General features: G+C 37.9%; 1 protein-coding gene across 6 annotated transcripts in view; it reads left to right on the top strand.

Moving 5' to 3' along the window:
- The window catches only part of Herc1 (HECT and RLD domain containing E3 ubiquitin protein ligase family member 1), a 170874-nt gene that overhangs the window by 115261 nt on the left and 42631 nt on the right, over positions 1-12982 (top strand). For 4 of the 6 annotated variants that reach the window (XM_041679778.1, XM_041679782.1, XM_041679783.1 and 1 more), the window contains exons 40-50: positions 636-796; positions 1919-2035; positions 2517-2748; positions 4972-5096; positions 6267-6487; positions 7582-7850; positions 8627-8679; positions 9315-9515; positions 10365-10539; positions 11885-12155; positions 12282-12495. In XM_041679778.1, coding sequence (XP_041535712.1) covers positions 636-796; positions 1919-2035; positions 2517-2748; positions 4972-5096; positions 6267-6487; positions 7582-7850; positions 8627-8679; positions 9315-9515; positions 10365-10539; positions 11885-12155; positions 12282-12495 — 2039 coding nt within the window. The remainder of the gene's footprint in view (positions 1-635; positions 797-1918; positions 2036-2516; positions 2749-4971; positions 5097-6266; positions 6488-7581; positions 7851-8626; positions 8680-9314; positions 9516-10364; positions 10540-11884; positions 12156-12281; positions 12496-12982) is intronic. The other 2 variants (XM_041679781.1, XM_041679780.1) reach the window with 2 other exon arrangements.

The following is a 12982-nucleotide window of genomic DNA, read 5'->3' as shown; positions in this document are numbered from 1 at the left end:
TAGATTTATATTTGAGGTAAACATCAGTTCTCCTGTTTTTGTTTTTGTTATGGGGTCTTATGTATCCTGGGCTACTCTTGAACTTCGTAAAAGGCCAAGGATAACCTTGAAGTCCTATCTCTACCTCCCAGGTGCTGGGATTATAATATGTGCCACCACACCAAGTTTTATACAGGACTGGAGATTGAACCCAGGGTTTTGTGCATGCTAGACAAATACTCTACCATCTGAGCCACATCTCTAGTCTAGCTAAGTTCCCCGTCCTTAAAATTCTTCTTTAGTTTCTTGACTACTATATTCATACCAAAATACCCTTGTCACCTTGATATTATAGAAGAAAAACTTCATAAAGGCAAGGATTGTTCATTTCTTTTATAATTGCTATATCACTCCCCAGTATGTTGCTGCTCTTTTTCTAGGAATATAATATTACTTTTATAGTTAAGAGTACCCTATGACATAATTACTTTTAATACTGAAGAATCTTTCTTTCATCACCCTGTATTAAATTATAGCTAACTTGTGCTGTCTTCCAGGTTCTAATTTCTTCTGTAAGAAGATTTATGACATGCCTGTTTCTTACCAGTCCCAGTTAAGATTTTTTTTTTTTGCTAATCATTGTTATTTTCTTAAAGGCAAATGTTCTCTAGTTATCCAACCACCACTGTACTTCCTACACGTCGTGCACAGACTCCTCCAATATCATCACTACCAACCTCTCCTTCTGATGAAGTAGGAAGGAGGCAAAGTTTAACTTCTCCTGATTCCCAGTCTACAAGGCCAGCTAACCGCACAGGTAAATCTGCTGTCATGTACTGCAGTACCCAAACCTCTTTGCGACTTTGTTATTTAATCATTGTGGGTTTTTTTTAATTGATTATAAAAAGTGATTTAGTGAAAGATTTCACTTTCAAACTGAGTTTCAAACTATATTTTGAATTGTAGATTGAATTATGGCCATTTGGAGAGAAGTAACATCCATATCAACCACATATACCCTTCTTTCCTTATAAGCCAATGTTCAGTGCTATAGATGTCTTTCTAATCATAACTTCATTCATAACCCACGCAATTATAATGTACCACAAGGAAGCATCAGAGAAATCCAAATTGAGGGGCTTTTTACAAAATAACTAGACCATTATTTTTCATGTATTACAGTTGTTTACCAGCAACTAAGGAAGCTGAGGTGGAAGGATCTCAAGTTCAAAATCAGTCTGAACAACTTAATGAGGCTTAGTCTCAGAATAAAAAGTAAAAATAGAGTGGGAGAGTACTTGCCTGGAATGTTCTAAGGCCCTAAGTTTGATCTCCAGTACTAGCAGAGGAAAGCTAAAGGATCTTGACAACCAGATGAAATGCACAGATGGTCCTAGATCCATTGCTATAAAGAACATTATCATTATATTAGAGAGTGGGAGCTGGATCAGATGATGACATCTTCATATCCAAACTCTGTCCATACTTGTAGGAGTTACGTATTAACATTCAGAGAACACAGAACTTCTGGTGTGCCGTTAATTCTACATTTAGTTCAGGAGAAAAAGATTTCTTTGTGCACTGCTTGCAAATTTTGTATATTTTAATTTTTATTACTAGCATATTTACTTATCTGTACAACAGCCCTATATTGCTATGAAAAATTTAGCTGTATTTGTGTTTTTAAACAGAAAGTAAACAATCAAAAAAAAAAAACCCTCTATTGGACTTGCCTCAAAATAATGATCCTTCTGCTTCAGTCCCTTGAATGCTAGAATTGCTGGCATGTAATTTGATACCCAGTTTTATTTATCTTATTTTATTAAATCTGTGTTGAATTTGAGTAATTGTAGGAAACTGAAGCCCATGGTTACTGTGTATATATACACTGGTGTGTGGTGTGTCGTAGTCAAGCGCATTTCCCTTTCCTTTGCTTCAGCCCTGTCAGACCCAAGCAGCAGACTTTCAACCTCTCCCCCTCCCCCAGCAATTGCAGTCCCCTTACTGGAAATGGGCTTCTCTCTTCGACAGATTGCCAAAGCCATGGAAGCTACAGGTAGCATATGATTTATAGTTCAATATCTGTAGATATGACCAGTCTTAAATGTTATTGAAGGAAGCATTTTTTAAAAGATCATCTTAAGATTTTTTAAAAAGATATTTATTTGTGTGTGTGTGTGTGTGTGTGTGTGTGTGTGTGAGAGAGAGAGAGAGAGAGAGAGAGAGAGAGAGAGAGGAGAGAGAGAAAGCAGGTACCTACCAAGGCCAGAAAAGGGCATTGGATCCCCTGGACCTGGAGTTATAGTCGGTTGCGAGATGCCTGACATGGGTCTTGGGAATGGAACTTGCATCCTCTGGAAGAGCAGCAAGCACTCTTACATGCTGAATCATTTTTCTAGCCCCTCTTCTTATCTTTCTAAGATTCTAAATAGCAGATCTTTTATAAAATCATTAGAACAAGCACTCTTAAACTAATAACATAAGTCATTGTTTACTTTATCCATGTTCAGTATCCCACACTGCTTCTCCCTGTACAGGTGCTCGAGGAGAGGCTGATGCCCAGAATATCACTGTTCTTGCTATGTGGATGATTGAGCACCCTGGGCATGAGGATGAAGAGGAGCCCCAGCCAAGCAGCACAGCAGACCCCAGACATGGAACAGCAGTTCTGGGAAGTGGTGGGAAGTCCAATGATCCCTGTTATTTGCAGTCACCAGGAGACATCCCATCAGCTGATGCTGCTGAGATGGAGGAAGGCTTTAGTGAAAGGTAAAATCCTGGTTTACCTAAGTCTTCTGTGTCATAAGTAGTTTCTCTAAAGCTTCATTTCCTTCCCTTCATAATTGCTTCTACTGCTATATAAATTTAGTAAGAATATGAAAAGATTGGCATTTTAGTTGTAATCTAATGAATTTTTTTAAATATTAGACGTTGATTTAATTGGCTAAAAAGTACTTCAGTGCTAGAGTGCTTTCATAGAATGCACAGGGTCCTGAGTTTAGTTCTTAACACTGTCAAGAACCCAAAATACCAGCTGATTTAATTAATGAATTTTATATAAATAGACTTGTCTGTCTCATTTTAATTAAATTCGTATTTCCATTTATTCTAAAGTTTTCTTCTGTGCTGGGGACCAAATCCAAAGTTATATATATGGTAGGCAATTATTCTAACACTGACATGTATAGGATATACTCCCAAATCCTGTAGCTTTTACTATCTAGTATTAGTGTTCATATTTTTTAGCTGTGAAAGAAAGTCTATGTACCCTATGAGATAGAATAAATAACCTAAAATTTCTTCTATAATCACTTTCATTTTACATTTCTTATGACTATATTTTCTTTTTTATTTTAAAACTTTATGTTTATAAATATTTTGCCTGCATATGTGTTTGTGTACCACATTCATACCTGTTGCCTACAAAAGCTAGAGTGAGTAGCAGATCCCCTAGAACTGGAATTACAGACAGCTATGAGCTGTGAATGTGGATGCTGAGAATCAAACCTGTGTCCTTTGGAAGAGCAGCCACTGCTCTTAATCATTGAGCCCTCTCCCCAGCACTGCCTTTTTAATTTTTTTTATTATTTAACCATAAAGTTCTGTTGTCACCAAGACTTTTATCTTATATAACTTGCAAATTTTTCTAATAAGCTCTATGAATATCTTCTTAATTTAATTTGAAGTATGTTTCCCCTAGGCACATTTTCTCATTCATTTTAGATGTTAAGTATTTAATAATTTGTCATTTAGTTTGAAGTTATTTTCTCTTTTGCTGTGGGGTTTGGGATGATACTTCAGGCTTCACACTACAGGCAAAGCCACATTATCCATTTCTGATTCTGTTTGGTTTTAGACATGAATTAAGCATCATTTTACTGTTGGCAGAATCCAAATTCAGATAAAATTAATGCCCAAGAAGCAGTGTATGACAAACCTAAATAAAACTAAAGAGTTTCATAAGGAATGAAAGATGTTTCAAAGTTTTGTCATAGGCTGAGGGGATAGGATAGCTCAGTGGTAGATGCTTAGTATGCAGGAGGCACTGGGTTTAATCCCCAATAACTCTCCTCCACCAAAAATGCTATATGCTAATCATGTCCATTTCCTCATTTGATAATGTCAGTATTAGAAAACTAATAAGATGGCTTTATAACCAAAGACATTGAAAATGACAAAGCAAGCAAAAATATTATGTTGGTATTCTATTTTATGATACTCTATTATGGTGGTATGTCTTCATTTTAATTAAAATGTTTAATCCATAAAAACCTGTTTAAGGGATGTTAACTCAGTTTGTAAAGTACTTGCAATCTGAGTTTGTTTCCCAGAACCCTTTAAAAAAAATGTCCCAGACACAACCAGGTATTGTAGTACATACCTTTAATCCCAGCAGAATGATGTGGATTTCTGAGTTCAAGGCCATCCTTGTCTGAATATTAATTTTCAGACTAGGCAGAGTATAAAGCAATTCCCTGTCTCAAACACACACACATACACCCTCACCACACAACAAAACACACACACCACACCACACCCACACCATATCACACACATAAACACACACACACCACACACACACACACAGACACACCACACACACCATCTCTCTCTCTCTCTCTCTCTCTCTCTCTCTCTCTCTCTCACACACACACACACACACACACACACACACACCACATCATCATCATTTAGATAGACAGAGATGAGTGGATCCACAGGACTCACTAGCCAGTCAGCCATCTAGCTTCCTTAGATAGTTCCAAGGCAGTTAGAGACCCTGTCTTAAAGGGGAAAAAATAAAGACAGTACCTAAAGAAACAGCACCACACACATTCTCACAGACATACATGTGCACCTACACACACACAAACTATTTTATTCTCAGTGATATTTGGGGGAAAAGGTAATACTACAAGGAAGCTTGTATTTTTGCTTTCTTTTCATGAGAGCGTTAAAAACAATGCATTCTCTTCAAACTTACTTTTGTAGCCCTGATAATCTGGATCATACAGAGAACGCAGCTTCTGGAAGTGGACCGCCAGCTAGAAGCCGCTCAACAGTAACAAGAAGGCACAAGTTTGACTTGGCAGCTCGTACATTGCTTGCAAGAGCAGGTAATTATTTTTTACATTGCTCTCTTGGTAAAAGATCTCATTTAAAAATCGTTATGGAAGCAACAGTAAAGGAGATACAAGCTAAAGGTTAAGTGAACTCATTATTGCTACTTCTCAGTGGAGCAGCTGTTTGCATATAATTTTGTACACTATTTTATTTCACTAACAGTCATAGCATGTATTCATAGGGTTATCTTTAAGTTGCCTCAAATATAGAAGGCTATTGTGGCCCCTTGTAGATTTTGAAAGATTTTGTAGCTCTTCTCTCTGCCTTTAGTCAGTTACAATTTGAGAAGTGATGGTGCATTTTTAATGTTTAACGTTAGTAGTCAGAAGCTTCTGGGAGGGGCACTGTACCACACAAAAGATTTTAGAGCCTCACCACTAGGCCCTAGATAAGCAAAAATAAATTCTCTCAATACACTTGTAAATTCTAGGATTTGGGGGGGGGGTCATGAGAATTTATTTTCTTTTTATTTTCTGGTTTTTATGATACTGGTGATTGAGCCGAGAGCCTCACACATTCTAGGTAAACACTCTGCCACTGAGATATATCTCTTCTATTATTTTATCATCATCATTATCATCATCACAGTGCTAGGGATCACGCCCAGGGACTTATACATGCTGTGTAAGTACTGTACCACTAAGCTATATCCCTAGCCACAGGGAATATATTTTCTAAACTAGAAACTACATTATTCATTGTTAAAAAAGAATTTTATTATCAAAATATTAAAACATAAGTGATGATTTGATAATTTATGGGAACCATGAAAAAGGAATTTGAGACTTGTCTAGAAAATATAAGCTATGAATTTACCATAAAATAAAGAGAAGCTGAATTTTAAAAAATAGACCTGGAAGAGTAATAATGGTTGACATTTTTAACATAAATAAATAATATTTATAACATAAATAACAATATAATAGTTTAAACATTTTTTTGTATGTATTACCTTATTTAACCTTACCAGTAAGTAGCCTGAGAGATGGTATATTTTCTAGATGAGGAAGCATGTGATAGTTGTAATTTGAGGTATATGCTCTAGAATCCAAAGAAGTAGCTGAGGTAGGTTCTCTCCTACATGGGTGGCAATTAAGAACTGGCGAAATAGTCAATATTATTTTATTCATGCAAATAAAATGCCTTTTTTGTTTTGTTCTGAGCGGGGTTATACCGCTCTGTGCAGGCTCACAGGAATCAAAGTCGGAGAGAAGGAATATCTTTGCAGCAAGACCCAGGGGCGTTGTATGACTTTAATTTAGATGAGGAATTGGAAATTGATCTTGATGATGAAGCAATGGAAGCTATGTTTGGACAAGACCTGACCAGTGACAATGATATTCTGGGAATGTGGATCCCAGAGGTACTGGATTGGCCTACCTGGGTGTGTGTGACTGCAGCGGGGGCTGCTCTGACTTATTTTCCTGCCCTCCTGTTCATACAGCTTACTAACAGCGGCCTTGTCTAGAGTTGAAAAAGCCTTACATCTCATCCTGAAGTTTAGGGATTTAATGCTTGAGCATTGCTTTGATACCTACAGACTGATAAGAAAGTCTCTCATTGCTTTCTCTTTGTGATTTTATTGCTTCTCTCCCCAGACTAGATGACTAGAGCCGTATTGTGGTAATGTTTCATTGTGATGTTGAAGAGTAGTTTCAAAACTTGACATTAGGCCCTACTACATACTGCTGGATTATCTAACATGGTTTCTTTACTCACATTCCTGAGTGCATGCTCTTCTTCATAGATTCTATTTAATCAGTGGAAGACCTTATTTGGGGAAGCAGTGCCTACCCACATCTTATAATACCCTTCATCCAGGGACAAGGTTCATGTGGGTTTATGTGTATACATTATTTAGCAATGTGTATACATTATTTAACAATACATTTTTATAGTAGGGAGGCTAAAAAACTCATCGATGTGATCTTTTATCTGCTTGATTAGATTAATAACATAAATGAATCACAGTAGAATATCTTACTGATTCAGAAAGTGGGTCTTATTTTGTGGCCAGGTGAAAGTGTTTTCACTAGAGAGTTTTTTTTAATGGCTTGAGGCAGATTTAAATTATTGAATTCTTATTTTCAGTATGGTAATCTTTTTAAAAATATTTATTTATTATTTATACAGTTAGCCAGAAGAGGGTACCAGACCTCATTACAGATGGTTGTGGGCCACCATGTGGTTGCTGGGAATTGAACTCAAGACCTTTGGAAGAGCGGGCAATGCTCTTAACCGCTGAGCCATCTCTCCAGCCCCCAGTAGGGTAATCTTAATGTTATAGTTTAAACAAATAAAAAAGAGGAAAGAATACCTACAGATTATTTGGTCTGAATTCTTATTTGAAAAAAATTATGTAGCGTTAATGAACATCCTTGAACTATAGGATATTAAAAAATAGCTAGTTTAATATCACAGATAATCTACCACTAATGCTAAATTGACCATAATTTGGTATAAAATCATTTTGTGCAGCATGTTTGTGAGTCTGAAGACAGGGAAGAAGTAGTGGTGTGTGAACTGTGTGAATGCAACGTCGTCAGCTTCAATCAGCACATGAAGAGAAACCACCCTGGTTGCGGGCGCAGTGCAAACCGCCAGGGCTATCGCAGCAATGGCTCCTATGTGGATGGCTGGTTTGGTGGTGAATGTGGGAGTGGAAATCCATACTACCTGCTGTGTGGCAGCTGCAGGGAGAAGTACTTAGCTCTGAAGACCAAAACCAAGACAACAAATTCTGAAAGGTACCTTGAAATTGTGTTTTAGATCCCAGCCTTCTTGAATGAGAACATCTTATTCTTTTAAGACGTGGGAACTGTTTTTGGTTTTTGTTTGTTTGTTTTTCCCCTTCATTGTAAAGAATTGGTTTTGACTGAATTGGGGGCAGAACTTATGGAGGTCAAGGAATTCCATTCCCAGCAGATCTGGGAGCTGTTTTTAGTCTCCTGATACTGCAGGGTTAGTGGTGTAGCAGCAGGCCCTTCATGGCAGTTCGACTGTGTCAGCCATTAGCATCTTGGCAGGTTGTGATCAGGATCTTCATCATAATCCTCTGAAGTGTAGGGTCAAGACTTCAAGTTGACCTTTTTCAACATATTTCTGGCGTCTTAACTACGATATTTTTCTTGATGTAAAAATGTACTGCTCTGTTTAAATAAGCTTCTATGAAAAAAAGGACACGTGTACTTTGTATACTTAACCTCTAGTTCTGTAACTTTTAAATTTTTGACACTTCCTAGGACAGAGTTTGATTTAAAAGAGTTATTGGAGGTGACCAGAAATGTCCCTAGTTTTTGTTCTTTTTTTGGATTTTGTGTATGTGTGTGTGTGTGTGAAGCAGCCATTGATCTGTAAGCTTGTATGTATGTACAACAGTTTTTACTGCATTTGTCCCATAACACAAGACACTTTTTACTTCTTGCTGCTTTATTAATGAACTCTTACAATATTCTAATGACTTAATTTGCAGTTGGGTACTAACTTTTATATAAAAACACAATGTTCTTCATGTTTGGTACAGGTACAAGGGACAAGCTCCAGATCTAATTGGCAAGCAGGACAGTGTGTATGAAGGTAGTTGTTTTGAGAGCTTCCTTATTTTACATGTATTTTTATGGATACTCCTTGTTTAACATCTGCTACTAAACCTTACCCTCATGTGTGTTTGTGTTTATGTGCATATTAACTAGAGCTTTCCCTCAGTGCATCAGAAGTTGCTTGATAACAGCATTCTGTCCTTTAAAGTCAGGAGAAAGAACCCAGGATCAAATGTTAGCCTTACTATAGAGTGCTAATTTCTTTGCGGTTTGGTTTTTTTTTTTTTCCAGAATGAGAAAAATTGTAACATTTTAAAGTTTTTCCATCCTAATTGTGGAAAAACATTGAGATGAATGTGAATTGTTTTTTGCTTTTTTTCTTTTTGGCACACTCATTTGCTTGAATGTTTATTAGCTGAAGTCTCTATGATCAGTCGCAACATATGCTCTTCCTTTCTATGGATTTGATTCCACTTCCTTTTCCTGTAGTTTCACATGCTTCAGGAATGCAGTTTACTCAGGTCTCCAAAAGATGGTGCTGTAGTTCATTTTGTGGGCCTGGACTTTTGACTTGAACATTTTAGATGATTTTAGATGTATCTTAAAATAACCACTCTTAGCAGAACAATGCCATGTTTATGTTTACATGCCATATGTTTATTTAAATTCCAGAAGATTGGGACATGTTAGATATTGATGAAGATGAAAAATTAACAGGTGAAGAAGAATTTGAATTGCTTGCTGGACCACTTGGTTTAAATGACCGGCGCATTGTGCCAGAACCAGTTCAATTCCCTGACAGTGATCCACTAGGAGCATCAGTAGCAATGGTCACAGCTACCAACAGTATGGAAGAGACTCTGATGCAAATTGGTGAGCTGAAAGGCTGATTGTCATTGATCTTGTTGTCTGTTTTAATACTTTTCTTAGGTAGATAATAAAACTAATGATTTAACCCCTCTTCACACCAACAAGTCTCTTTAGCCATCTGAGGGGGGGAGGGACATGGAATATAGGCCAGAGATTTGATATGAGGTTTTTCCTCTGTTGTTTTCCACCAATAGGATCTTCCAGTGCACCTAATTGGAGTATTGATTAGAGTAGACTGGCCAAATTCACATGTGCATGCACTCTCTCCCCCTCAACACACATCTTAGAATTTAAAAATTAGCTCTATTAATGACATAACTCTATGTGTATTCAAAGTGTATTTTATTTATATCCTTTCTTAGGCTGGAGAAATGGACCAGTGGTTAAGAGCATGTGGTGCTCTTGTAAGGTGACCCTGAGTTCTGTTTCCAGCTCCTACATGACTGCTCACAAATGTCTATAGCTCCAATTTCAGGGGATTTGTTGCCTTCTTCTGGCTTCCTTGAGCACTGTACACACATGGTGCACATACATACATGAAGGCAAAATACTTGTACACATAAAATAAAAACAAAGTATTTTTTAAAAATACCTTTCTTATATCTGTTAATATCAGAAGTGACACATAAAAAGAATAAAAAACAAACATATTTAGTAGAAATTTTTTTCCTATTAACTCAGAAATCTTTAAGTTTAGTATCTTAAAGAAGTTCTGCTAGTTCTATCTAGGTGAGCAAAATATATTTCTTGTTACATTTCTTTGCAGACTCTACATAAAATGTAGTCAAATAATTCAGTAGTCCAGGTACTTTATCTTACTTTGTAAAAAACGGAACAAAATCCTGCTTTCAGGTTGCCATGGCTCTGTGGAAAAGAGTTCCTCGGGAAGAGTAACATTAGGAGAGCAGGCAGCAGCCCTGGCAAACCCTCATGACCGAGTGGTGGCTTTAAGGAGAGTGACTGCTGCAGCTCAGGTCCTTCTGGCCAGAACCATGGTCATGCGAGCGCTGTCTCTTCTCTCAGTCAGGTAAGTGCTGTGTCGAGTGATGCAGTTACTTCTGAGGGATTTCACACAGGAGTCTGGGAGGGGAGATGAGAGAGCTTTCTAAACTTGAAATATGATATTGAATGAACATAGGTTAGACTTAGTCATTATTGGTATTTATTCAGTTCCTGCTTGGCTCTTCTTAGCTTGAAAAAAATACCAATTTAGTTACAGAGTCAGTTGTATATCTTTTTTGTTGTTCCAGAAATTGAAAATTAAGCTGTTCCAGTTGATACTAGGTAAAAATTAAGTTAAAGAGTGAATGAGGGGCTGGAGAGATGGCTCAGAGGTTAAGAGCACTGGCTGCTCTTCCAGAGGTCCTGAGTTCAATTCCCAGTAACCACATGGTGGCTCACAGCCATCTGTACTGAGATCTGGCGCCCTCCTCTGACGTTTGGGCATACATCGAGGCAGAATGTTGTATACATAATAAATAAATCTTTAAAAAAAAAACAAAGAGTGAATGAGTATTTCTGCAGAACTCATATCATATAAAGATTAAACATAGACAAGACTAACGTATAGCTTTAGACCTTAGACAGCAGTTACTTCTGAAGGCAGCGTGGCTTTGAGGAGTGCCCAACAAGCTTCTGAGGTGCTGCCAAAGTTTTGTTTCTTGACCTAGAGGGTGGCTACCTGGGATTTCCAGACTGAAAGTTCTCACTCTGTTGACATTTTAAATGTCATATTCTAGTTTATTGATAACTCTCAGTGCATACAATATTCATTATAAAGAAAAAGTTTAGATGACCATTTCAGTTTTACATCATGTTTTGATATAAGGACATGTGGGACTGATGATGAAATAACTAAATAACTTTTATTTGGTTTCTGTCTTTGATGATGAGGATGGTGTATATGTGGGGTGCAAAGGGGGAGAGGAGTGGGGAGAGAGGGAGGGGAGTGGGAAACGGGAAGGAGGCAGAAATTTTTTTTCAACAATTAAAAAAACAAACAAACCCCAGCACTCGGGAGGCAGAGGCAGGCGGATCTCTGTGAGTTCGAGACCAGCCTGGTCTACAAGAGCTAGTTCCAGGACAGGCTCCAAAACCACAGAGAAACCCTGTCTCGAAAAACCAAAAAAAAAAAAGAAACCTTTCTTCAGCGGGGTGGTGGTGGCACATGCCTTTAATCCCAGCACTCGGGAGGCAGAGGCAGATGGATCTCTGTGAATTTGAGGCTAGCCTGGTCTACAAGAGCTAGTTCCAGGACAGGAACCAAAGCTACAGAGAAACCCTGTCTTGAAAAACTAAAAAAACAAAAAGAAAGGAAAGAAACTTTTGTGTGTGTGTGTCTGATATGCTTTTTTTTTTTTTCTTCCTGGCAGTGGTTCCAGTTGTAGCCTGGCTGCTGGTCTTGAGTCTCTGGGGTTAACAGATATCCGTACACTGGTTCGGTTAATGTGCTTAGCGGCAGCGGGAAGAGCCGGCCTTTCCACCAGCCCTTCTGCTATGGCAAGCACCTCAGAGCGTTCACGAGGTGGGCACAGCAAGGCCAGCAAGCCCATCTCTTGCCTGGCCTACCTCAGCACAGCAGTGGGTTGCCTGGCATCAAATACGCCAAGTGCTGCAAAGCTGCTAGTGCAACTGTGTACACAGGTAGGGCGACTTTGGGCATTCTTGCCCTGTTTATCCCAGGGAGTCTGAAAGAATATTTTGAAATTAAATCTTTTTGTTCCAAAAAATATGTAAAAGTTAAATTGTTTGTCCCAATTGCCACTTCAGAACTTGATTTCTGCGGCAACCGGTGTCAATCTCACAACAGTCGATGATCCCATTCAGCGGAAGTTTTTACCCAGCTTTCTTCGTGGAATTGCTGAAGAAAATAAGCTTGTAACCTCCCCAAACTTTGTTGTAACTCAAGCCCTTGTGGCATTACTGGCAGACAAAGGAGCCAAACTGAGACCAAACTATGATAAGTCAGAAGTAGAAAAGAAAGGTAGGTTTCATACTGTTTGAGTACAGTCTTCTAATTGTCTTACTCATGTTTTAAGAGGTATGGTTTTGCATTGTTGTATGTGATAAAGGACATTTAAGTTTAGAACATAAAAGAATTACAGAGATAGCTTTGGTATTTGAGACAAGGTCTAACTATGTAGTCCCAGGTTGGCCTCCCACCTGCACTCCTCTTACCAGTGCCTCCTGAGTGCCGGGATTTACAGGCTTACACAGACATGGAAATGAGTATTTAGAAAAATGGACCAATTAGTAGTGTTATAGGTAATGGCTTGAATCGATGTAAATGATTGGATTCTTTAATACAGTTTAAGTAAAAATAGTATTTAAGATAATATTTTTGAAAGGACTTCTTAAATTACTATCTAACCTTTGCTTCAGTCAAGAACATTTAGCTGAAATTGGTGGACTTTGGATCCATTGATTTAGTTTCTTAACTAGCTGTCAAAATCCATTTTTAAAGTGATTCA

Source organism: Microtus oregoni, unplaced genomic scaffold, assembly GCF_018167655.1.
Source record: "Microtus oregoni isolate MIOR12 unplaced genomic scaffold, Mior012 000032F_ref0000030, whole genome shotgun sequence".
Taxonomy (NCBI): Eukaryota; Metazoa; Chordata; class Mammalia; order Rodentia; family Cricetidae; genus Microtus; species Microtus oregoni.
This window is presented reverse-complemented; position numbering and strand designations above follow the sequence as displayed.